This window comes from Oreochromis niloticus, linkage group LG16 (genome assembly GCF_001858045.2).
Source record: "Oreochromis niloticus isolate F11D_XX linkage group LG16, O_niloticus_UMD_NMBU, whole genome shotgun sequence".
In the NCBI taxonomy this organism is placed as follows: Eukaryota; Metazoa; Chordata; class Actinopteri; order Cichliformes; family Cichlidae; genus Oreochromis; species Oreochromis niloticus.
The window spans coordinates 22,632,112-22,657,139 of record NC_031987.2 but is presented as its reverse complement, the minus strand read 5'-3'; the positions used below and the strand labels follow the sequence as shown (position 1 = coordinate 22,657,139).

General features: G+C 41.9%; 1 protein-coding gene across 21 annotated transcripts in view; it reads right to left on the bottom strand.

Moving 5' to 3' along the window:
• Positions 1-25,028, bottom strand: part of mycbp2 (MYC binding protein 2) — a 62,384-nt gene that overhangs the window by 9,224 nt on the left and 28,132 nt on the right. For 5 of the 21 annotated variants that reach the window (XM_025903636.1, XM_025903639.1, XM_025903642.1 and 2 more), the window contains 40 exons: positions 24,809-24,934; positions 24,483-24,610; positions 24,118-24,209; positions 23,856-23,990; positions 23,642-23,725; positions 23,433-23,529; positions 23,142-23,334; positions 22,594-22,868; positions 22,199-22,420; positions 21,823-22,014; positions 20,538-20,744; positions 20,280-20,417; positions 19,608-19,786; positions 19,380-19,522; positions 19,190-19,290; positions 18,873-19,091; positions 18,548-18,770; positions 17,350-17,468; positions 17,129-17,216; positions 17,001-17,050; positions 16,713-16,885; positions 16,411-16,555; positions 16,086-16,292; positions 15,060-15,115; positions 14,866-14,981; positions 14,627-14,724; positions 13,468-13,584; positions 12,710-12,850; positions 11,364-11,441; positions 10,290-10,514; positions 9,192-9,324; positions 8,969-9,094; positions 6,680-6,859; positions 4,587-4,691; positions 1,863-3,500; positions 1,606-1,775; positions 1,268-1,515; positions 1,015-1,182; positions 353-510; positions 56-255 (listed from right to left, as the gene is read on the bottom strand). In XM_025903636.1, coding sequence (XP_025759421.1) covers positions 56-255; positions 353-510; positions 1,015-1,182; positions 1,268-1,515; positions 1,606-1,775; positions 1,863-3,500; positions 4,587-4,691; positions 6,680-6,859; positions 8,969-9,094; positions 9,192-9,324; positions 10,290-10,514; positions 11,364-11,441; positions 12,710-12,850; positions 13,468-13,584; positions 14,627-14,724; positions 14,866-14,981; positions 15,060-15,115; positions 16,086-16,292; positions 16,411-16,555; positions 16,713-16,885; positions 17,001-17,050; positions 17,129-17,216; positions 17,350-17,468; positions 18,548-18,770; positions 18,873-19,091; positions 19,190-19,290; positions 19,380-19,522; positions 19,608-19,786; positions 20,280-20,417; positions 20,538-20,744; positions 21,823-22,014; positions 22,199-22,420; positions 22,594-22,868; positions 23,142-23,334; positions 23,433-23,529; positions 23,642-23,725; positions 23,856-23,990; positions 24,118-24,209; positions 24,483-24,610; positions 24,809-24,934 — 7,493 coding nt within the window. The remainder of the gene's footprint in view (positions 1-55; positions 256-352; positions 511-1,014; positions 1,183-1,267; positions 1,516-1,605; positions 1,776-1,862; positions 3,501-4,586; positions 4,692-6,679; positions 6,860-8,968; positions 9,095-9,191; positions 9,325-10,289; positions 10,515-11,363; positions 11,442-12,709; positions 12,851-13,467; positions 13,585-14,626; positions 14,725-14,865; positions 14,982-15,059; positions 15,116-16,085; positions 16,293-16,410; positions 16,556-16,712; positions 16,886-17,000; positions 17,051-17,128; positions 17,217-17,349; positions 17,469-18,547; positions 18,771-18,872; positions 19,092-19,189; positions 19,291-19,379; positions 19,523-19,607; positions 19,787-20,279; positions 20,418-20,537; positions 20,745-21,822; positions 22,015-22,198; positions 22,421-22,593; positions 22,869-23,141; positions 23,335-23,432; positions 23,530-23,641; positions 23,726-23,855; positions 23,991-24,117; positions 24,210-24,482; positions 24,611-24,808; positions 24,935-25,028) is intronic. The other 16 variants (XM_025903644.1, XM_025903648.1, XM_013275267.3 and 13 more) reach the window with 14 other exon arrangements.

The window sequence follows — 25,028 nt, the reverse complement described above, 5'->3', positions numbered from 1 at the left end:
GTAATTAAAACAATAATTAAGGCAAGACTGAGTTGTGATATTCAGACAACTTTACCTCCATGGCAAACACCCTGCAGGCAGACTTCCTCAGTGCATGCTTCATGGCCACCTCTAGGCCCTCCAGGTCATGGTGCTGGATAACAAAAGCCAGGACGGGCCACTGGAAGTTCCTCTCACCCTTACTGAGGGAGCCGTGGGCTGAGATCAGCCGGGATAGTTCAGGGGATGGGTGACGTAACAGGGAAGAGCCAACTTCTGTACAGAAGACAAAGTCGTTTATTTATACACACGGTGCTGTAACTCACTCTGGAAGGACCAATAAGCACTTTTTGAAATGACAAGACGCGATTACCTGCATCACCACTATGGACCCTGCGTCTGGGCACAGCTTTGACCCGTGCTGGAGAGGGTGAATGTTGCTTGTCATATTCTGATGCGACAACTGAGTAAGACCGCTGAAACACCGTCCGCTTAGCTGTGTCACTGTCTGTGATCGGACTGGTCTCGAGACTAAAAGACACAAACAAAGAAATGCTGTTCACCCCTTAAATATTTTTAAGGACATTACTTTAAACACAATATCAAAGTGTTGGCTGACAGAAGAGTACATGGACATGTTCAGCAGCTACTGAAGCTGTGGGAGGAAGGGACGGATGAATGTATAGATGTTAACAATAAACCCCCCCCCCCCCAAAAAAAACCTTTACATAAACACAAAGCCTTCTTTGTACAATTTAAGATGTGGATTGCCATGACAGAGGCGGATGTTTTTAATTAAGTGTGCTGGCTGTCAGAATGTGCTGGGGAGAGACAGAAGCTGGGAACAACTTGTGCAAACAGTGTCTATTGGTACAATTGCATCATCTGTTGGTCAGTTATGAATAACAATGTGGAAACAAATAACCTAACATATAAACCAAAAAAGAAAAAAAAATCTCTGTAATAGGAAATCACAGCTGCAATTAACTCTTCTTTTAAATAAAATAAGTAAAAATTGAATTCATTGTCAATTACCTGGGTGGCATTGATTTCATGTTGCTCTCCGGTTCCTCAAACACATTGGGGCAGGCGTCAGGGGTGACTGAAATATAGGGCGCGGGAACAGATGTTGAGCGTAGATACCTCATCTCATCTTGGAAGAGGTTATCATCTTGGTAGGCTCCGAAGTTCTCAGTGTGTTGTCTAAAGGAAGAGAGTGAGAGACTCAAATCTTTATGAGCACACATCACTGTAAGGTTTTCTTTTCTATGTCCGAGCTTGTAATTACCTAGCTAGTGTCTGTAGGTAGAGGCAGCCCATTTTATTGGGGAGTTCTTCTGAGACACCCTCCTTCAGGCTGGGGAGGAGGTGGGAATGAAGAGGCCGAGGAGGGTGATGGCACAGCATGCTCGGTTCGGCTGCACTGCTGAGGGACAGTAGGAACAATGCGTTGGCCCGAATCACCTGGTGGGCCTCCATAGTGGGCAGCGCCCTTGGAGTCTTCACCTGCAGAGGTTTCTTCCTTGACTGCTTCACCTGGAAAACAAAGGAAAACAATGGAGTTTATTTCATGGAAGTCAGTATGATGTCAGAATCTGATTCAAGGAGGAAGATTTAAAACAGTACCTTCTCCCGGGCAGCAGTCTGTTTCTCTCTGAGGTATTTCTCCCGACAGCGATCACACACCAGGTACCAGGTGCTGCCTCCTATGCCGCCGTCTCCACAGTTTCCAGCCCAACCACCACAGAAGTGGCCAATACTGTTGTAGCCCTGACCACCTGCATAGCGGCCACAGCCTGGCATAATAACACAAAGGAGGGATGTTAAGAAACATGAAAAGGATTTACAATTTAAAGTGTGTTACAAGATACCACTGACTGTACCTGGATGAGCCTGCCTCATATGGTACGTGACAGGGTAAGGGTGCGATTCTCCACACAGCTCACAGATGGTATCTTTCTCCGGTCCACCCATCGCAAGTTGGGCCATCTCTCCAAACAGATTCCCTCTTGGACGCACCTCTGCCTTTTCCCTTTTCTTTTTCTCCTTCTTTGCCTTTTTACTGTCTTTCTCATGCTCTTTCTTTTTTAAGATGGCACTGGATCCCGGACTGGGGAAGATCATGTTCTGAGTTGCTGCCTTGATGGTGGCCATAGAAATGTCTTCCCAGAATGCAACCAAATGCTGCAGTGTTAATGGTAAGATTGATTTTGCCCTCATAGAGGGATGGGAAGTCATTTCATAGGAAATGGATTCTCCTTTTCCATCCTCACACTTCTCTGGCAGCGGAGGTTCCTTCAACATAGACAGCACCTTGTTTTTGTTGATGCTGCCCATTTTGGAGATGTCTGGGCCATGTGGGGCAATATTAAACATGTTAAGTGCAGAGGAAATCTCCAAGGAGTGGCGATTCTTTAATTTGCTCTCCTTCTCCTCAGCGCCCTGTCCTCCCAGGGAGCTGCGAATGGGGGCATGCTCTTTGGTTAAGTCTGGGTTGAACTTGAGGAAGGAGGAGCAGGCCATGGCATCATGGACAATGCCTTCATGCCACAGGAATGCTGCAAAGACTGCGCGTGCACATTCAGCCACAGAGGGAGACATGGCCTGTTTGGCAGGTTCTGTGATCCTAGTTGTGCCCTCTCCTTTAAACAGAGGCCCGGATTTGTCCTTTTTAGAACGCGTGTGTCGACTGGAGGTTTTGCGGCTGACTTTGGGTGAAGAGCGGCTCTTTAGTTCCTCTTCGACAGGGGCTTTGCCGATGCTGAAGTGCACCTTACACGAACCTTCTTCAGCATTACGGAGCTCCACATTCTCATCATTGACATCCTCATTGGAGAGGAGAGCGCTAGAGGTGCAGACCTCCACGACTTCACTGTGCAAGTTCTCTTGGGTAACATGTGGTGAGGGTACACGGTTCTCTGCGTTGCCGGTCATCCCTTTATTTGGGTCTTTAGGAGACAGTTTAGGTTTGGGGGAGGTAGATCTGCCCCTAAGTGGCTCTGTAAGGGGAATCTTCTTCTTTCTCAGTGTGTCTGGGTCCAGAGTATAAGAGTCTGATTTGGATCTCTCTCTTGGAGGATCGAGCTGGGCTTTGGACGAAGGGCTAACTTTAGGTGGGAGGTTCTTGTCATGGTGGGTTGAAGAAGAGTGCTGGGAAGAGTTGCTGGAGGGGCTAGACCTGCCTGACGTGGATATACTTTTTTGTTTGGGAGAGGAAGAGCGAGAGCCAGGATTCGGAGACTCGGACCGATTTCCTGAAGTTCTACCATCTGCCTTTAGAGCCTGGAGTGTGTTGTGATTGGGCGAGTGGGAGCGGCTGTGCGAGTCAGACCTCAGTTTGGCCGTGTCTGACCGCAGTATAAGGGCCTCGCTAGCGGTCAGTCCACCCTCACTTGTTTTGACCCTGCTCTGCTCAGAGGAGCGACTTCCGCGGCTCTCCTGTTTGGCTGAGCGATTCTCCTGACGGTGTTTGGAGGCTGGGGACATCGGCCGTGCACCAGGCATGAGGTTCCCTCGCTCACCTAAACATTAACAGGTGAAACTCAGTTACACCACAAAAAAGGTATCATCACTGGTAAGAGTGAAAAACAAAAATGTAATAAGAAAAACAAAGAAAGGTACAGAAAAACTGAATGAAGAGTAAAAAGAGAGCTAATGTCAGGAATGTGAAAGATGTTATGTCTTTTAATGTAAATGGCAGTGATACAATTTATTAAAACAAACTAGTGACTTTTATGTCACCATCTAGATCAGGGTTGTCAAACTCATGTCATGTCATGGGGCCATGCAGCCCACGTTGATCTTAAACAGGCTGGACCATTTCAGGCAGTGTCAGTTTAACTACACATTTAAAATGCCTGAGATATCTTAATATATACGAAAAGGTGTGATTTTTAAACATGTCTCGGTTTTTTAAAATGATAATAAATTTTGTTCATTTTCTTTAACACTGATAAAAAAATAAAAATCCACTTACTGTGCACCCATTGTAAAAACTGAATTAAAAAAAAAAAATTATCCATTACTTAATTACTGTGGCGTAGTATAAACAGCAATAGCCGAATCAATCATTTATCAGTAGGATAACATTGTCCAAAGCCATGCACTGACCCTGATTGGAGTCTTTACTGAGCCAGTTCTGGCCCCTGGCCCTAATGTTTGACACCTCTGATCTAGATGTTTTGCAACTGAGACTGCTACTGGATAATGGAAGCACTGATGAAAGATGAATCTCAGCCCAGTTCAGGGACCACTCCTAATAATACTAGAAATAACCTTGGTATTGACCAGAAACTAAGTAATTATATACCAGCTACAAATATCCAAAAAATGTCTATTCAATGAACAGCTTTGAAATTCTTATTTTTCTAACTGACTTTAAAATCATGTGTAACACTGAATAAGTCTTAAATGCAGTTTTTCCTCAATTTTCTTCCCATTAGACTAAATATTTTAAATTCAGCACCATAATTTAAAGCTTCGCACTAACATAATTCCCCCCCCAAAGTTGAGCACAAAGCCCTCGATTCACCACAGAGCAGACTTGAGTTCCTACCAACCCTCTGTTCAGTCTGAGGGGAGGCATGATGCATGATGTGATTACCCACCCTTTTGCCTCAGAGCGAGAGATGAGAGAGCAGTACCATGCCCAGCCACGGACACATTGCTTTTGTGCACACGTTCGCGAGAAGCAAGGCTGCATGATGAACCATCTACAGCGGAAAACAGTGGAGCAGGTAAACAAACAAGACATGGAATGCAAGGAGGCCACCGCAGAGAAAAAGAAAGAAGGCATAGAGGCAATGGAGTCAAGGAGGTGAAGTAGAAAGTGGCAAAAGGACAACATGTTACAGTGATGAGGGAATCGACAGACAGACAAACTGACTGGTGTGTAGAAATGCACACTTATAGAAGAATAACAGAAAAACAAAGAACCCTGTAAATGTCATGGACAAAGTTATGCAACTCAATCATAGTTTAACTGCTTAAGATACTTGGTTACAAGGCAGATACTTATTTTCGGGGGGGTTGGGATATTCACTTTATTTAAAACTCTGTATTTCCTGGAAAGGCATTGATTGTGAAGATCGGATTGCCCTACGAAAAAGGAAGATTAATAGATTAGTGAGCTATGTCGAGCTCAAAGCCACATTTTTCAGTATCATGAAAGTGAGCCACTTCTTACCTGGCTAGATCACCATTGTAAACTTATGCTGAACCTAATGTGGTCCAGACCAAATTATGTTCAGTTTCAAATAAAGTTTGGAAATCGACTGGAAGTGCCATGTTTTAACCAGTTCTTTCATTTTCAGCATGTTTTAAAGTACAAGATTCTCTACTTGGCAAATGCAACTTGTTAACCTACACCTTATCATCATGAATGAAGCCCAGCCATAAAGTTACAGCACTGTGCACTGCATTGTCTTTGGAAGGTACATGCATTTCCCAAGAGGAAATATTCTTATACAAAACATCCCTTTTTATGTGAACACAGAACACGAAGCAGAAAATCCAGCATAACAGACACATGTGACAACCATGGTCATGAAACTCATCATCTCCGACTGGGGTTTTAGGTTTCGTCAAGCCAGCTAACGCAAAGAAAGCTTGACTTTGTTGAACTTCCTTCATAGTTCATCCATCTCTGAGTTGATACAATGTTTTCAGTAATGTTATTTATTTAGTTTCATTTAGAAAAGGTGGCCATTATAAAATTATTTGAGGTTGGAAGATTGCTAGTATACATAAATTAAGAAGTTGAGCATTTAAAAAAAACAACAAAAAAAACAAAACAACAACATTTCCCTGCTCTCCATGACATCTTCAGGGCTCCGTAACAAATAGATAACAGATTTAAAAAAACAACAAGTAGACAGGACGCAGTAGAGCAGAGGAAAAGACCAACAGGGAGAAAGGGTGCTACACAGGCAGAAAATATTAGAGACATGTGAACTGATTTTGGATGGTGTTACAAGACAGTGTCTTTTGAATTGCAGGGCTTTTAAAAATTTGAATTATCCACTTCAAGCGCAAACTTAGTATATGTGGAATATCATTAGTTAATAGCTGATTTTTTTGTTTTGCTTAAGCCGTTCATTGTTTAAAACAAACAAACAAAATCCCCCAAAACCTAGTAACTACTATAAACAAACAACTGTTCAGATTTCTGTTTGCATTTTCTGTCACAGCCTGGGCTGTTTGAGGTGAAAGTGAAACAAGCTGTTACTAAAGGATGGAAGATGCAGATTTCATTTCAAAGCAGCAATGAAGCAGATGAAGAACAGGGTAAAAGGCACGCTAAACAAGAGAGCAAGCACAGCAAGCAGAAAATTAAGCAACTTGGCCAATTACTTGAGCGCATGGCAAAAATATCCCGTTGACTTGGATATAGAGTCTATTAATGCTTGAAATCTTGCTTAGAAAACAAGTGAAAGTACCAGCTCATGGATTATTCAAAGGTAATGTCACCTGTTTTTTTATAAGAAACAAGATTTAAGCATGGAATAGACTTGTTGGCTTGTTAAGGATATTTCTGCACCGTACAACACATCTGTGCTGATATGTGTCACATATCATCCTGTTCTCCCCCAAAAGTACAGATAAATTAAAAACAGATTACAATTCCATGAAACGAAAAGTTGGGAGGAAAAGGATCAAAATCTGTGCTAGCAAGCGCTGTCAGAAAGCTGGACAGACTTACTCAGAAGCTGTGGTTGTGGCTGAGACAGTTGGGAGGGGGATTGTCCAAACACAAATGGGCTGTGGACAAGGGAGGAAGAGGAGGGAGGTTGGGCAGCTTGCTCAAATATGGAGGAGGAGGGAGCTGCTGAGAGGAAGGGCCCAGACTGAATGGAATTCAGTATGGCACTCAACCGGTCACCTGCAAACATGGAGACAGAGGAAGGGGACAAACTAAAGCTTTTACTATGGTTTAAGGATTCTAAATGGGGGATGTAGGTCAGTCACCTATTTTTCTTATCAATCATTTCAATCATCGGCCAGGAGGAGGAGGAGGAGGAGGAGGAGTTATTATGGGCATCCGGAGTCCCAGCAGTCGTGTTCATAGATGGAATTGGGAAACTAGCATGAAGCCTAGGTGGGCTTAATACTATTCTTGATGAACTGAGCACAAAAAGTTCTAGTATGGTCCTAGGTTTAAAATAAATAAATAAATAAATAAAAAAAGACAAGCCAAGAAGTATATAAAGAAGAAACTACAACTCCCAACAAGTATTTTGTTGAAGGAAAAAAAAAATCAAATTGGTTACTTTAAAAATCTGCCCAGTACAGCATATGTTCTATCAGAGTACAACCAGATAACTTCAGCAACTACAGAGTGGTGGTTCATTCCTATTAGCAACAACAAATTGTACTTTTTTCACCACAGCACAGCAGAACTTCCTCCCTTTTCCTAACAGTTTATGGAAAATGTATATTGTCCTTTTTATTATTTTATTTTAGGGCTCAGTGTTACAAAAACCCTGCATGTCCTCACAAGATGTTCCAAGATTCTCATCTTGGGAAAATCTCACTGCATAGCGTCTCCTTAGTGAAAGGTTTCACTGCGCACCAAGCTGCAAAACTTGGTCGATACACATTTCCAGAGGTTCTTTTAAAACAATGTCTATAAAATACATTGTAAAGTGCGGGCTGATAACCATCAGCACACCATTTCTTTTTTTAAAGGTTTCTCTGTCCTGCACACTCAGAGCCCACTCATAATGCCGCCTCACAGCATGAAAGCTCAGACCCAGAGGTGGATAGTGATTCAGACTTTCCATTAGATGGCTCAGTGGGGGCTTTCACCTCATGCACGAGTTGTAAAATCTAGTTGGACATGCTTGTATTAGTTGAGTATTAATTCTAGACGTGCATTTCCACGCACATTTTCTACATTTCAGTAAATATTTTCAGCACTTTATTATTTTTATAATCTGTATTGAATTACAGATTTAATACCGCTTCTACAGGTTGGTTGACTATGTACCTTGCGTAAATGGGAAGGAATTTTCAGGTCAAGGTAAATACAAACATTTACGACCAACTACCATTGATTACCCAAGCCCCCGTTGAAAGGATGCAACTACATCCATTTCTGCACATTACATCCAAGTATAACGGTAATCCATAGGCACTCCTTGCCAACAGACATTTAGAGACGAAGGCTTGACAATGTGTTTACAATCTGCATAGAAAAGGTATTATGCAGGTGCATTAGATTTTTTGCATCTGACATCTAGACAAGTAAAACAACCTTCAACTTCAATCATTGTGCATAATGTAACCAGAGTTCTCTGATTAGCATGTCTAAGAATCCTAACAGGGCAACCTCCTTTTTGTGAAAGAGCAAAGCTATTTGGGAAAAAAAAAAAATGCTACTTTGGTAGCAGAAACACTGACTTTAATTAGGTGATGTTTGCAGTATTTGGCAATATATTGTAGAAAACATTGCAAACAAACATTGAAAACAAAGCCCCTAGTAGCCCAAATGACCAGGGGCACACTGACTGGCCCATGCAAGCAAATTTATGCCTGACAATGCAGAAATATCAGGCATGAAATAACAAAAGGTAGACACACTAAAAAGCATGCACAACAAAAAGAGATGGAAGATGGCGCCTGTGATTTGAAAAGACCGACCGACTCCAACTGCATCACTTAAACTAAGGTCTGATACTCGTATGCACTGTGACTGCAAATTTCTTTTTTTTTTTGAGTTTATAAACAAATTAAATTTGATAAAGCAACATATCTGCATAGCAAAAATGAATTAAATGGTTTCATTTTTATACGCAAAGAGTGGCGTTTGGTGAGTAATGGTTTATTTGAAAGTATTTTAGTGAGAAGAGCAAGTAAAAGTCCTGCAGGCTTTGTTACAATAAAGTACAAGATAAACAAGAAAAGGAAGCAAAGTGAATTTATGTCTTGGAAAGGTGATCTGCACATGATGCATTTTTGTAAAGTTAACTCTACTCCAAGCTAACCTTACCTTTGTTGTTGGAGATGCCATAGTCAAAGCCCTGTGCTCCATTTGAAGTTGAGGCTCTGTTGAAGGCCTGCACAGAGAAAGGGCTGGGTGGCGGGGTCTGGTTCCCATGCTCAAGCAATGCTTGCTCTGAAAAAGTCAATTTAATAATATTGTTTCATCAAAACCTGACACTAGGAGGGCTTAAATCTGGGTTAGAAACTGTTTAATCAGCCACGCCACCTACCATCATCGTGGCGAAGGTATTGGTTTCCACCACGGTCTCTGGCCAGTGACCAGGCCTCTCCTTCATCACTCTCACAGAACTCCACTACACTGTTCTTATCCAGCTGTACCCAGGTTCCCTCTGAGTTGACCACCTGATACATAAGCAACACTATTTATCCATGCTCATACATACACACACGCACAAACAGCAGATTTGAATCCACTTTCAAAATCAGCTACAGTCAATTTCCTTATTCACCCACCCTACATCCACCGTATTGCTGCACATACAAAACCAGTATACAAATGGTTCTACGCAAGATCACTGACATGCAAGTATTCATCCCATCTGATTGACACATACAGAATATAGAGCAGCAGATCACAATAAATTGATTTGGCATCAGCAGACACAGCTAGACAAAACTGATGAGCTGAAATTTTTAAAAAAGTCAAAACAAAACTTACTCTAAGAAAGGGCTAGCTTATTGAAAGGTAAATGTATGAAACTGTTTTCTCAACTCCCTGAAATATTATCATTTTGGAAATTCAAAAAACAAAACAGAAAACACACAAACAGATGAAAGTATTAGTATGTGCAGGCAGCATCTCCCAGATCCACACACACTAGTAGAGGCTCAGGAAACTACTGAACAGCATGACACACCACCACCGCAGCCAATGACAGGTCATAACCAAAAGAGGAGAGGCTCCACATCGCCAGGCAAGAAATAACTTAGGTGCTTATATTGACAAAAATCGTTACAAGAGCAGGAAAGGTACAGTCAAGGCACAGAAAGGCTCCAGCATTTTGTGATTAGGCTTCCACTGAGAGACCTCAGGCCAGCTGAATGTGACACCCTGAAACTGCAGTGGATTCATAGACAAACTGGAATTAGTAAGTCAAGCAGAAAATTGTTGCTGCCACAGGAATGGGTAGAAAGATAGAGAACACACACACACACCCAGAAGCAGCTCATGTATTCCCCTTTGAAAGAGAGGTTACATTTGAAGGCCAAAATCTACTAAAAATCAGTATATAGCTTGATCCAAGCAGTCTGAATAATTGAGCTCCAGCCACAGAAAACACATTTCATTATTTGGGGTGAGTGCGTACCTCGCCTATGGCCTTGACCTTGTTGCCAAGAACTAACATTCCAATGGGGATACCCCTAAGGTTTGGGCAGCTTCTGATGTTGTGACCAGAGGGGCCGGTCTTCACTACCTTATAAAGCCCCGGACCGCCGCCCTGCCCTGCTCTGTTCTGCACCCGAATGGGGGCCTCGTGGGAAGGGCAGCTGCTCACCTCCTTTATGTTCTCCTCCGACTGGCCCCTGACTTCCTGCAAGAGTTAAGAGCATGGATTAGAGTCAGTGCACATCAATAAAATAGGCTGCAAAAATGTTCAAGACCAGCATAGGGCTCAGACTACAAAGCCCAGAAATGTGAAGGTGAAAAGCACTTAGCAGCCTCACAGGGAAATGCTGTAAAAAGCATGCAGTTCAGCCCTCTTTACGTGTATTAAGTGCCATCTTTAAGGTCTCAAATAGCATATTTGCTTTTTTTTAACCAACGGTTCAGTGACAAAACCGATGCAACTCACTTATCCGTTCACTAACTATGAAGCTGCACACAGCAGCCAGCCAGCTGAGCTTGGCACGAAACTGGAAAGGAAGTGTATCCGTCGTCACAGTAAAATCATAGAGCAATTTGCCCCTTGATATTAAAAATACATACACTGTTCACCCACAAAGAATTGACAAACACTCACTTTAGCATTTTAGTAATCCAGTTAAAAACAACCAACAACTTAAATAAAATGCTCTCATTTTCAGTTAAAGGGGGGCATGCTATGGCACACACAGAAACAGGACTAGATATGGCAAGCCTTTCAAACAAGACCTCATGCAAGAGTCTGAACATTATTATCTTCATCCCCATGCAACATACAAGCTTTAATACAAACAATTACTATCAATCCTAAATGTGATCACTGCAGAGTCTTCAGTAGCCACCGATATGATGTATTATCACGGTACAGACAACCATGCAAATACAGTTTGACCTCTTATACCTCAAATTCACACTGTGGGACAACTACAGAGTCACAAGGGGTTCAAGGATACAAGAAAAGAAACAGGCGATAGGCTATGGGGCAGTCAAACTATTTTCCCTCCTTCACACAACTCACCTGTGGTGGGAATATAGTTAAGGGGGTCCATGACAAAAAGCCGATATCCCTGACTCCTTGGCTAGCATTAAAGACATTCTGAGCAACAAATTGTAAAACAGTCAAGAAACAGTAGACGACTCAAGAAAGGAGAGAAAAACGGGAAAGGGGAGGTTCTCGTGTATTTTTTTGGAAGAAAAAAACAAAACAAAACAAAAAAAAAAAGCTCTTGGCTCTTGTGGATTTTCCAGGATAAATCAAGTTAGGAAGACAGATTCTGACTACTGTCAGACAGGCCAGTTAGTTGTGGAGCACTGAAATAAGCCAATGAGTGCAGAATTAAAAGCAGTAACAAAACAAAACAGACAAAGAAAAAAAATGTTGCAGGGGCACTGAAAATTCACTCCCAACACCTTATTGCAATCATGTCCAAATCCATGACCAAATGACTTTAAAAAAAAAATAAAAAAAAAATGTAAAAATAAAGACATACAGAGAAGAAACTTCCAAAAAAATTCCCCATTTGGATGATGTAGTGTGTCATGCTGTTCAGACAGAGACCAGACATGGAAGCCTCCTAGCACCTAAAGCATCCCAATGCAGAGGTGGAGTTACAGAGAAGTAGAGGTACAATTATCCACTCAAACCTTTCACGGGCCAGTGACTGCTTCATGACAGAAAACCACCATCTCTGGATACATTCCCATTTAAAACGGCATGAATTTCTTGAATTATAACCAGTTGAATTACCCATTTGAGTCAGTGGCATTTTTTGGGTGGTTTTTGCGGCATGGAGCAAAATGTGTGTGGGGGGGGGGGGGGGGGGGGACTCCTTGCCATCACATGCTGCAGTGAGCAACTCTTTATGAACTGTGAGTGAGAAGCGATGAGTAAATGAAGACTCAACAGTGCAGAATAAGCAAAGTCAAACAGCTCACAAGTGCTCTTTCACTACATTTTTCCTCGTCTGACAGGCCCTGCATTGGGGTTTACTTTAATGCACAAAACATATACTACCTCACCACGTGAGCCAAGTGTCCACAGCTAAACACATGATGGTCATGTAACAGTAAACCTTTTGCCTTCAAACGTGAGTTAATGCATGCACACTACAGCTGCTGTTTCCTTTGCACAGTGTGTTAGTCAAAGTTTCATACCGAGATATTCCATGCGCAAGAAACACCCCAACAGGTACACTCTGATAAGATACTCTGATGATTTACCATGCTTCAAGGACAAACCCAGGTAAGACCTTGAAAAGCCGTTATCATTAAACAACACAGATGAGCTCTTCCCCAAAATAAACAGTGCAGGAGCCTCTAATCGTAAATGGAGACAGGCTACTCAGCAGGCCGCCTTCTACTTACGTCGGCTGGGACCAGTAGGCTCCTGCCCAGGTGCTGGTTAAAAGAGAGGCACCAGGCTTCAGTGTACCCATTCATGTTGGGAACATACTTCTTTACAGTTTCATCATTGAGCCTGAGCCACACACCATCATCATTGTGGATCTAAGGGAAAACAAGCAACAGAGCAGAGCAAAGGCATGCCATCCTGTTACTAGGGAAGTAGGAGGGGAGTGCCCTCATACATACGCACGGCATCTCTGAGGCTGCCCAAAGTAATTAGATAACGCCACGCTCATGGTGAAGCAGGATGCAGGTGAAACATTACATGAATGTTTCCGGTACTAACGCCAAAAGATGGGAGAGCAGATATTGTGCAGGGCTGACAAATAGAGTCAATACGTGCTACATTACATTGCGGTTATAAAGTGTGTAGTAATTTAAGAATTCATCGTCTCCTTTGGATTTATGAAGATGGTGTTCAAGCTGTTTATGGAGCCTCAGAGTGCCTTGCAAGAGCAATAAGCAACATAAAGAGCAACAAATTTATGAGGTAGTAATCATTATTGAAAGAGGTAATTACAAAGAAACTACAGAAATCATGTAAAAAGACTCAAAATTACTTTAATCTAGAAAAAAACCCTCTAGATTTTACAATAATTATGAGTCAGCTCTTATTGATTCAAACAAGAAGAAACACAGAAACAGAACAAAAGTGGACCCTGGTGTTCCACATAGAATACTATATATTACGGTCTTCTGCCTGGTCTAAAGTCAATTACCTCGTCAATGAAAGTGATGGTGCCATTGACATGCACTATGCCTATCTGTTCACTCTGCAGGGAGGGGTGACTACGCACACGCAGGCCTGCGCTGTCCTTGGATACAAATTTGCGGACCTGAGAGAAGCAGAGGGGAGATGGAGACCGTGAGCGGCAGGGGTAAAGAACAGAAAGCAGAAAAATAAAGTCAATAAGAGCAGTAGGAAAAGAAAAAGGAGAAAGCAGTTGACAGTGATAGATCGCATGCTTTAATCCAGACAAAGCCCGCTTCCAAGTACAAGCAGACACAGCAAAAGATGACCAATCTTAAGGAGCTTCATTTCATTAGCACCTGTTATGAAGTTTGTTGTGTGTTATCTACACTGATGCATGAAGAAAAAAAAAAAAAACCAAAACAAAACTTTAAAACATGTCCAAAAGGAGTATACACAAGTGATTGAAAAAGGCACACATTGTTGCTTGTTTCCCCCATTATGGATTTCAAAACTCAAAAGGCCACAAAATGATGATGACCCCAACGTGCATAACATCAGGTAGATGCAATTTCTGCATCTGAAGCAATTTCCAGTTCCTACACCGTATAAAGTACTCGTCAACGTACACAGTCTGTATACATGCACGATAGAGCCTAACAACCAGACTCACAGTGCTCAGTCTTAATGTTTGTCTTCATCTAGTTAGAGGCATCACAAAAGAAAGGACATCACACTGGAATCTACCATCTCACAGTAAAAGAGTTGGATTTATTCACTCGTTTACTTTGTGACCCAAATATCTTGGACTGGACTAATTAGCACTGAGGTCCATTGCTTCCTATAAACCAGCAAATCGTTAGTCGGCAGAGCAAACCAAACGAGGAGGCGCAAACAGCCAAAAGCTACACAGAGGTGATATACAATTCTCAGTATGAACTGAAATACTAACAAAAAAGGAAAAAAGAAACTTTTCAAAAGGTAAAAAAGGATCTCTGTGTTTCTGATGAAACTGATGTCAACATACTTCATAAAGCAGCTGGTTTAATAAGTTAGAATTTGGTGTTGGCAGGAAATCCTGTTGCCATCTCTGTTGAGTTGCATTTGCTGGATGACTGCAGGCATGGTGCATGTTCAACGTTTGTTCATGTTCATGTCCTAGTTGGTCAACTAAAAGAAAAACTCACCTTGCTAGGCTGAGGCTCAGCTTTTGGCTTGACCATCTGAGTCCCAGGTGGTATCATGCCTTTGGGAGGGTCTTTGACTTCTACCTCCAAACCAGCATCTAAATGATTTAAAAAGGATTTACAACTAGACTTTGTAAATTCACAAGAAATTTATTGCCTCCACATAAATTTCATGCTTCTATGGGGAAAGACTTCAGAGAACGCACCAGGTTTTTGAACGTGCTTTTAGACTGAATTACCTATTTCAATGCCATCAATGGTGACGTGGATCGTATAGAGGCCGACTGCTCCTGGAGTCCAATTGGCACTGTAGGTTCCATCAGTGTTGGCACGGATGAGCATATTCTCGCTGGGTCTGCGTGGGCAATGAACAATAAGTAGACTGCGTCTCCGTGGAAAGTGAAAAGTCTGTTCTTTTTCTGCACTGTCTTACCTCTTTGGAGTGGGGGAAGCAAAGCGCAGCTCTTCAAAGGAGTAGTTTTCATATGCCTAAAACAGACACAGATGTAATGTAAGAGCAACAGCAAATACACTAGTTTGCCTTTTTTTTTTTTTTTTTTTTTTTTTTAAGTCAAGTCACATTCCCCATCTATGATACAAACTCATGATGGGTTCAACAATATGCCTTTTTTCACTGTACACTTCGTGTAACTGCTGTTTGGTTAATTGAAAGACAGGGCACCAATAAGATAGTCATTAATGGATTACGCTACAGCAACTGAAAGAAAAACTAGCACACTGTAATTTTAATTCAGCTTCTGTAGTTGTCAGTGAGCTTGGCTTTAGCTTCCTTCAAAGTGACATAATTGGGCTACTGAAACAGGCTTTCCATTTAAGTACATCATAAGCTGGAGAGCATGAACACCAGCCTTGTGACTAGCCTCTGATTGATGGCAAAGGAGCACTTTTTTCCATTACTACCATGCAACAAAAACACACAACTGGCTTTTTGAATGTTTTATACAGCAAACTAAAAGGCTGTCACTCCCAAGGTAAGCCATTCATTTTTGACTTTTTTATCCTCCTCAGATACACAGAAGCCGTCCTTCAGTAAAAGTCTGTCAATGCTACTCTAATCTGAACCACTTGGTGGAAGAATTTCTAAGCCCTGTAATGCCCTTCTCTCATTCTCATACACAGTAAATGGATTAGAATAACATGGAGCTTTTATAGTCTTCAAGCTACAGGCCATACGCATCCATTTATACACAGTTATGTGGAAGGTTTTTTCATTTTTTTTTCAGCTTACATCTGTACTCACTGGCAGGTGTATATTGTTATATTCTTCTTTAGCCATTTCTAACGAAGCTCTGTTTTTTTTTATATTTATTATTTAATGTTACCAAATGTTAAATGTTGTATTTCAGAATCTAACCACCCAGCTCCAACTTGAGCTACAGTTACAGGCTAATATATACAGGTGAGGTAGCGAGTGGTGCCCCAGCTACACGATGCTGACCTTCATCATGGTAATAGCAATGTATCGAGCCTCTTTCACAATCATGGGCTCATAGGTGGCTTCCAACTTGGGCACTGGCAAACCTCCAAAGGTTAGGTCGGGTCCAGAGGAAGAAGGGGAACAGCTTCCAGGTAGTCGCTGCAACTTCTTCACATTTTCTGGTTGCACTGACTTTTTCTGTGAAACAGGTACGGCCTTCACCTCCACCTACAAACAAAACATAAACACAGTGACTGACAAATTCAGTAAACTACTTTTGTAGGTTTGGCACTTGAGACACAATTACATTATCGTTTCTTTTTTGTTTTAAGAGAGTTTTCCTGACCTTCATGTTAGGAACATGCACCACATCCCCATACTGGTCTTTGGTCTGAACCACCACAGTGGTTGGCCACCCACAGCGTATATCATCTTTGTTCAGAATCAGGGATGTCTTCTGAGGATCTGCATAAGAGTCTGGCTGTAGCCATCTGCATTGGTCAAACAAAGAGGGAAAGAATATGTAGTAATACCCCAACTATTATTTATTTCAAAGAATTAAAATTCAATATGAATATTATTTTGCTCTTCTGAGGTCATTTTCATTCAGTCTGAATTTTGCCGTCTCATCCAAGGATGGAAACATACCTAGCCAGACGTCCCCCACTTGAATTCTGCACACAGGTGATGAAGTCCTCAAGGAAGGAGTGCTCATTGGTTTGGATGTGCAAGGGTAGATTCCCCTCAAGGGCCTCCAGGATGGTGGGAGAGTGAGACAAGGCCAGACCCTTCCCAAGGATCCCTGAGTGGGCCTTACACACCTGAGTGGCAACACAAAGTTTCAAAAGTTAAAATGGAAAGTTGAGTGCTTAGGATAGATAGCTTTTTTTGCTTAAATAAATTATAAGGGAAGGTTTAACTCAAAAGACGATATACCTGAAGAGAGGCTTCCTCAAGAATCTCAAGATCTTCCTCCAACTCATTGCCTACAAAAGATTGAATCATGATTATATGAGTTATGCAAAAGGCTGCCTCAAATGCACTGATTTTACTTTTTTCTGTACCTATAGGAAGGGCCAAGTCTTTCTTCATAAGAGCTGCAGCACACACACTACCCAGGTAGGCCAACTCCTTCTCCAGTTGGATAATACCCTGAAATTTACAAAACATCTGTCAGAAAGGTATTTATTACTTTTTTACAGATGGCATACAAAGTGCTGTAAAACTGCAGGCACAGGACACAGAAAACCAGTGGGTGGCACAATTCACTGAAAAGCATCTGTACCTCATCAGGACCGGGGTTGAATTCATATCCTACAGCCACACACTTAAAGCCGTAGAAGCAGGCTTTCTCATCTTTCACATAATCTGAGGCTGTTTCAAGTGAAAAGAGCACTTCATTTCCTGGAAACAGAGAGCAGAAATACACAGTAATGCATCTAACCCGAGACAGTTAGGCAGAGCTCTGTAAAAACAATAATTGGTAAACTAATGGCTGCCTGCTGTGGCAGGTGGCTCAGTGAAGCATCATTAAGTAGAATAAAGTACACAAAGGATGCCGACAATTATCATCAACGAGCTGCAGCTGGCTTGCATGAACATGTGTTGGATTAAGAATGTTGTCACTACTCAATCAGAGCTCATACTTAAGTATACAACACATTTCATTAAAAATGCTGCTAGAGCTCTCACAGTAAACAAAGAATACTGGTCCTCCTACAGAATATGCATTGCCTGTGTGGTCACAAGTTTTTTTTAGGTGTCTTCCAGCCCGGAGTTCCCTTCTGTCGAAAGTAACACACCACCCAGGGCAATATTTCCCTCCGCTGCCTTGAGGAAGTTCATTAACCACTAAAGACTTATGATGGCAGAAATATAATAATCCTGCAAAGAATAATACCATTGTAGCACAGAGGCTGATACACCACATGAGTTTTGAACAAAGGTCACTGGCGATGAAATATTATGTCAGTCATAAAGGATAGATGCATAACTTTTGTTACCAATTCAATAATGTTCATAACTGATTGCTTTAGTTTTGTTAAATGAAAAAATATTGGTCATATATAATCTGACCAGTTTAAATTTTTAACATCATTCATCAGCCAAACTTGCTTTAAATATGTTAAAATGAAATAAGATTAGAAAACAAAAGCTGTCAAAGGTTGTGTCTACCAAAAGGTACTAATAATTGTAATATAAATAATAACACTATTTATATGTTATATAAACATCTGTGTCTATTGTACATTTCTGTATTACACCCTAAGGTTCACCAAAATGCAGTGGTCATTAGTTTAGTTGAGAGTTTCCCCTTGACTCCACTAGTGTATATTGGCTCTTCTAAGTCTCTTGGTTTAGAAACATTGGGGTTTATTGGGATTCAATAACACTGTTGTAGCTTATTGTCCAATAAATGTCAACTTGCTATCCTGCTGTTTTGTTGGGGGGTTTTTTAAGTTGGTTTGCTTGTTTGTTTTCACCTGGCAGCACGAGGACAGTGGTTGGCCAGCCTGTTGAGCCTGAGAACTTTTTGAGCTCAGTCCAGGTGTTGATGGTGTCGTGGATCAAGGGTTTGGCACCCAGGTTAGACAAGTGGAGTGTTCGGCTTGGGATTAGCAGACGCAGAACGTCCTCTGGTTGTGCAGTGCCACACTGTGGATCAAACTCAATGGTGGTCCAGCGGACACAGTCCGGGAATGATACCTGAATCATGGTGAAGCACAAGGGAAATCAGTTACAGATTAAATTCTAGAATTTTCTCTTAACACATTTTACAACCAGTAAGTATGGCAAGAGATGCCTTACCCTGTACTGAGTGACTCCAGCTTGTTTGTAAGGGTGGTCACTCTCAATTACTGCATAATGGTTAGAGGTGGTACAAGCGGAGAGGCCCTGTTCAGGCTGGTTGCCAGTAGTGCTGTCTGTGGATTGGTTTGGGTTAAAGGTGGGTGGGGCGTATTTTTGGTTCAGGGCAGAGACAGCAGGCAGCAGCTCTTGAACCAAACCAAAGACCTCAACAGCAGCCTGGATGTGAAAGAACAAGCAGTTAGCCGCAGTGCTACACCAGAGAGAAATATGGTATTTTAAGAAGGCAGGTAAACCATCTGAGTGTGAACTCATACCTTTGGTACAGATGCAGCCACGGGACCTATGTAGGCCAGGATGAGGGGCAGGAGCATAGAGAACAGGCTAGAAGAGCTTAAAAGCTCGGGAATATCATCCACTGGAGACAAGAAAGGACAAAATGAAGAAAGACCGAGATACAAGCAACCAGTGCTTTTGTAATAGCTGTGTAAAGTTTACTGTGCTTACCATCAACAGCAAATGCCCTGTGAAGGAGATCCTTTGCAGCTCTAACCACAGCACTAACCACAGACAGAGCTCTGCTACAGTTTTTGTCTTCCTCATTGGCTTTGCTCAGCAGCTGAGACTGGAGGTCCCCATCATACTCACTCCTTCAACAATGAGACACTTAAGTCAGGAAAAAAACCAAAACAACTTTTGATACAAGCAATTAGAAGATGCTAGCTTTATGCATACCTGTAATAGAGAATCTGCGGGATCTGTCCTCTGGTCTGGTTGGTCCCATTGCTACTCAAGCTGCAGGTGCTGAAGGTGAAGGACACACCATCGGAGCACTGCACTGTGGTCATCCCTCCGTCCCCATTAGCCGTCCGGCTACCGTAGTTTCGTAATCGCACTGCATACTTCACCCCCTCCTGCAACACGGTAAATTTATTAAATAAATATTTGCTTTTTAACTATAGACTGTGTATAAAAATCTCTACAGTCCTTTTAAATTCTTGAGTTTGGCATTTTGCATGTTGACACCTCTTTATCTCTCCTTTTTTGAGCATACAGTGCCAATTTATCAGCTAGCTTGGCAAGCAAAAGGCCTTCTTTAGAGTATATGGGTGTATCACGCTAATGTTTCAAATACAATTAGCTGCACCACAAGCCATATCATCTGTCAGATATCTGCCTTAAAAACACTCATAAAGGCACTAACGCCAGAAACGCAGCTGAGAGGTCTAGTTTAGTGACTTTAATTAGCCTCGGAGACAGCTAGGCATTACATTATATTTAAGCTTACCATAAGTTAAACAGATCAATATATAAAAAAAATTCACCCCGTAAAGAGCAGTCACAAAGAGGAAATTTGTTACTTGGGCCAAACACATTTATGTACCAGGTCGTATACCGCTTATGTACCTTAAGTGGCACAGCCTTATCCAGGCGAATTTCAGCAATATCACTGGGGGAATCGTCAGTGCTGTATGTGCCCTTCACCAGCTCCAGAGATGTCCACCTGTGAGAATGCGCAGAGTCCCCTGGGTGCTCTGTCTGCGCCTGAAGGTCGAGGGAACAAAAAGATTCACAAGAATAAATAATTAAACTGACTGGAAACTAGTTCAGCAGCACCACAAAACAAATCAAAAAAAAAAAAAAAATACATCTTCAGTCACTTACATCATCAGCCAGCACCTCTAGCTCATACTCATGGATGCCCCCTCCTCCATATACGCAGACACCCACAAGCACAACGCCTGGCTTATCCACTGTCAGACAGATGGCATCCGGCGAGCCATTGCCTGTGTTCCAACTGCGGCCCTGGCTTGTTTTGGTGAAGCGGTTCGGAGATGCTTTCACTGAGTGGAGCGAGTTCAGCCCATCAACCTAATAAAGGATGAAATACTAAGAAATATAGCCAAACACACCTGACGACACTTGAAGAGAAATAGAAAGACACTAAATGTCTTTTTTTTTTTTTAAATATACAAAATCACAATCCATGATTTTAGGTAGCAATACACTAGGTAGCAATACTCATAATAAAGTGTAAAATGACCGAAACCCTCCAAATGTCCAGACACTGTGTAAATGATGGCTGGAAAAGGTAAATAATTTAAAGGTTGCTAAAACATACAAAAGGCATTCACAGAAAAAAATAAGTGAAAGTGAAATAAAACCATTTCATGCTTGGTATGCATTAGGTAACTACTATTTATATCAGCCTGTGACTACTGAGAACCAGACACAGCTGCAGAGGGACCTATCCAGGTACTCTGGGGAGGAAGAGTAGTTTCCGTGACAACAGACTTGGGGGGAGAGGGTAAGAAAAAAAAAAAGGAAAAAAAAAAAGAAAAAGAAAAAAGGAGTCGTTGAGGGCAGTTGTCAAATAACGTTACTATGGCAACAAAGCTAAAGAGTCATGACTGCAGTACACGAGTATAAAAAGAGAGTGTGATGATAATTAAATGAAGAGTGTGAAAGAGGGAGGCCAACAGATGTCTGCCACTCACACTTAATGACTCAGCATGCTGTAAAAACAATACAGAAAAGCTCTGAGCTCTCTGTTTTTTTTAAGCTGCAGTAAGGACACAGTGTCTGTCACTGAGAGAAATTACTTCAACAACAATAGAGCCTTGAGAATATGAAGAATATGGCACGAGACAGGACAAAAGAAAAAGAATGAGAAAATGCATGAGTGACATTTCTTTTCAAACGTTGGCTGAACTGTAGTGACTGGGATGCAAATCAAATCCAAGCCCTTTGAAAACTACAAATCAATGTGATCAAAAAGGTTGCTTTGTCTAACCCCAGAACAATAAGCACATACAGATGAAATTTCTGGTAATGCGAGCGGGGCTTTGCAAGAGGACACAAGGACCAAAGCTTAAAGCCAAAACAGTGGCCCCACATGCAGGTGTACAGTGGGGGATGGGTGAATGGCTACTAGAGCACGTTAAGTTACCTCAGAGCCCAGGGCAGAGGCGGTGAGCTCAGAAACGATGGAGGCCAGCAGGCCGCAGGTGTTGGAGACCAAATGTGGTGAGAACAGTTCAACCTCCCTCCTCAAACTCTTCCTCACAGGCAGCACCACAATCACCAGCATCTTCTCTAGTACTTCCCGGAAACTGGTCATGCCCATCAGGTTCTCCTCCGTCTAAAAGGTGAAAGCAATATTACTAACTTAATATGATTGTTTTGATTTCTTTTATAGGCCATCTAGATATTTGGATGAGAAAGTGATAGTGTTCAAATGTAGTTATCTCAACTTATCAAACATGTTCTGGTCCACTGACTGTATCTATAAACAACTAAACATCAACGCAGTGCCAAAAACTCACATGGCTGAGTTTCTCCATATGGGCCACCAGCAGGGGGAAGCGGTGAGCAAGGGCCGAGTCATTCTCTGTGCTGACTTGTTTGACCAGTGAACGTAGCAGCACCTCCCCATCATAAGCAATGGGCAGGATGGATGTCAGCTTGACCGATGTGTTACAAAGAGCTGACATTACGGCTGCCAGGAGACGGCTGCTGGATGTACGGAAATTAGCCTCAGCGATATCCTGAAATACAGCAAAAATAAAGGTGAAGGTCAGATTTTTTTCCCCCTCTTTTAACCTTCATCTGAACATTGTTAGGTAGAAAAGGGTTTGAATAATGAAAGTACAGTAAAATGTCATCTAAAACTAACAGATTTTTTTTTAATGTGTCAACAAGCTGTATGAAATCATCATACTTGGTCCAGGCAGTTGAGCAGATCACACAGGCAGGCCCACTGCAGAGCCGGGGTTGGATAGAACGAGTGGAAGCAGGCGGTGAAGGTGTTGTGGCACTCCTGCAGCACGGCTTCCAGCAAAGTAAGAGGCTGAGACAAGTAGCCTTGTGGGTCATTGTCCAGCTTGGTCAGGCAGTTGTCCATGCCTTCTGACAGGATCTTCTTCAGCAGACTGCGTGTCTTTCCTACGCACTCTGCCAGCTTGCTCGACTCCTCCACCACAGCCTTGGTGCTGGCTAGAAATCAAACACGAGAAAAGAAGAGATGCAATCAGAAGACACATAGTTTAACTAAAATGCACTTTTTAAGAAAGAAAAATATCACAATCACTGATTGTCTTCTAACTTTTTAATTGCTTTATAAATATAAATCTATGTACATACTATATAATAATTGGTTTAATGTATAGTAACAGTTTGAATAAGACTCTTTTGTTGTTCCAAAGAAAGACTTCGTCGTCCATCTATCAGTCATCATACTGTCAGTGATAAAGTGCTTTGTGTTCCTACCTGCAATGGGAAAAATCTCACAGATGTAGACCCTGAGCAGGCGGAGGCAGCACGTGCCAACAAAGCGGAGCCTCTCAAGGTCGAGCAGGGTGGCTGTGTACTGGAAACCCTTCAGCCCTCGCAGTTCCTCCACACCCAAAACCAAGGTGGTCCAGCTCCAGTGAAGGATACTCAGCAAAGACTCAAAACACTCCTACAATGAGATGACACAGCATTAAAAAAATATTTTTTAACAAGTGACCTGTTAAGAGAGTTACATAACTTGCAGAGAGACACTTTGACAGTACTCACCACTGAGACTGTACGAGCAAATGAGCGTTTAAGGATATGGACTGGTTCACTGGTTTGCTGTTTGCCTTTAGATGCATTGCCATCATTTGAAGGAAGCCTAACATTAAAATATGAAAAGAGAATAAAGCTTATTTATTAGACAGGCACCAAAAAATAAAACAAACCCCCCAAAAAACATGCACCACTTTTAACAAAATGAGAGTACTTGCCTGTAAAGTAGCTGAGGTATCTGACCTGCATTGACATCTGTGCCATTATTTGACTTCTTTGAGCTTTTGAACTGAAAGACCACACTAAATGGGAGGAAAAACACAAATCATGACACATGAAAAATCAACACGAGCAATGTAAACAAATGTAACAAATAGAAAAATAAACCATCAGCTCTACTGATTTATCATAGTGACTGTAAATCAGTTTTACCCATCATCAGTAGTGATGGTAGCCTGCCCATGGGAGCCACAGTCACTGCTGGGACCAGACACTCGGGCCCACGCCACATACCACCAGCCAAGCTGCAGCAGCACCGGCTCATCAAACATCATTGCATATTTCTCCCTAAAAATAAGATTACCATCAGTTACAGCCATTTAAAATGATTCTGCAATGTTTTCTTTACTAAAATGGCCACAAGACTAAGTGCTAAAACCACTTTAAAAAATACACACAAATACATTAACTATACCTGGCAGCACAGTCATAAGCCAGTACATCAGTCTCAGCCAGCAGATCACCATCTGTCTCATGGTCACCACCATCAGGGCCAAGCTCAAACAGCTGCACAACAACAGAAATTGATTAATATATTATATAAATTTAAAAAAAAAAAAAAAAAAAAAAAAAAAATACTGCCCGTACTAACCCTTAGACAGGGGTCTAAGGGTTAGTACGGGCAGTATTTTATTTATTTTTTTTTTAATACCACAGATACACCTGTGGTATTAATTTCAAAATCCTACGTAACCTCGTTTTGACTTATGGTTTTCAAAAACTTGCACATCCATGCAATTAAAGCAATTTTTTGTAAAAATATTTCAAGGGACTGCACACCTTGATTTTGGCAGTGTACTCCCCTCGTCCCCCGAACAGGCCCAGCCCACCCAGCAGGATGTCTGCGTCGGCACAGAAACGGATGGCCTCCACAGAGTGGGCCGAGTAACCCCAACCACCACCGTGACCTGCAACATCGCATAAGGAAACAGTCAGGCTATGAAGGTCACAAAGATGATAACTTACTTTCCATGGAATTTTATTTCACTGAATGTTACAGATTAAGCAGTTGCCTAGTTTGATATATTGATGAGATCAACTCAATCAGTCAATGCAAGTCCTGTCTCTTTTTAGTCATTATTTTGAGAGTTAGAACAAGAACTAACTCTCAAAGCGGTTCACAACACTGTAGTCCTCCTTGGAATAGACCTTCATCACTGCCTGGGTTTCTTCCTCAGCGCTGGCTACACCCATTTTCAGTTCCTGCATGGCAGCCAGTGTATCCAAGCAACCTAAGTGGGGAAAAAAAACAGCATAATTCATCTTACTAATAAATGACAATCAGCAAAAAGTGGTCACAGCATTCTTGCAATCACATAATTTGGT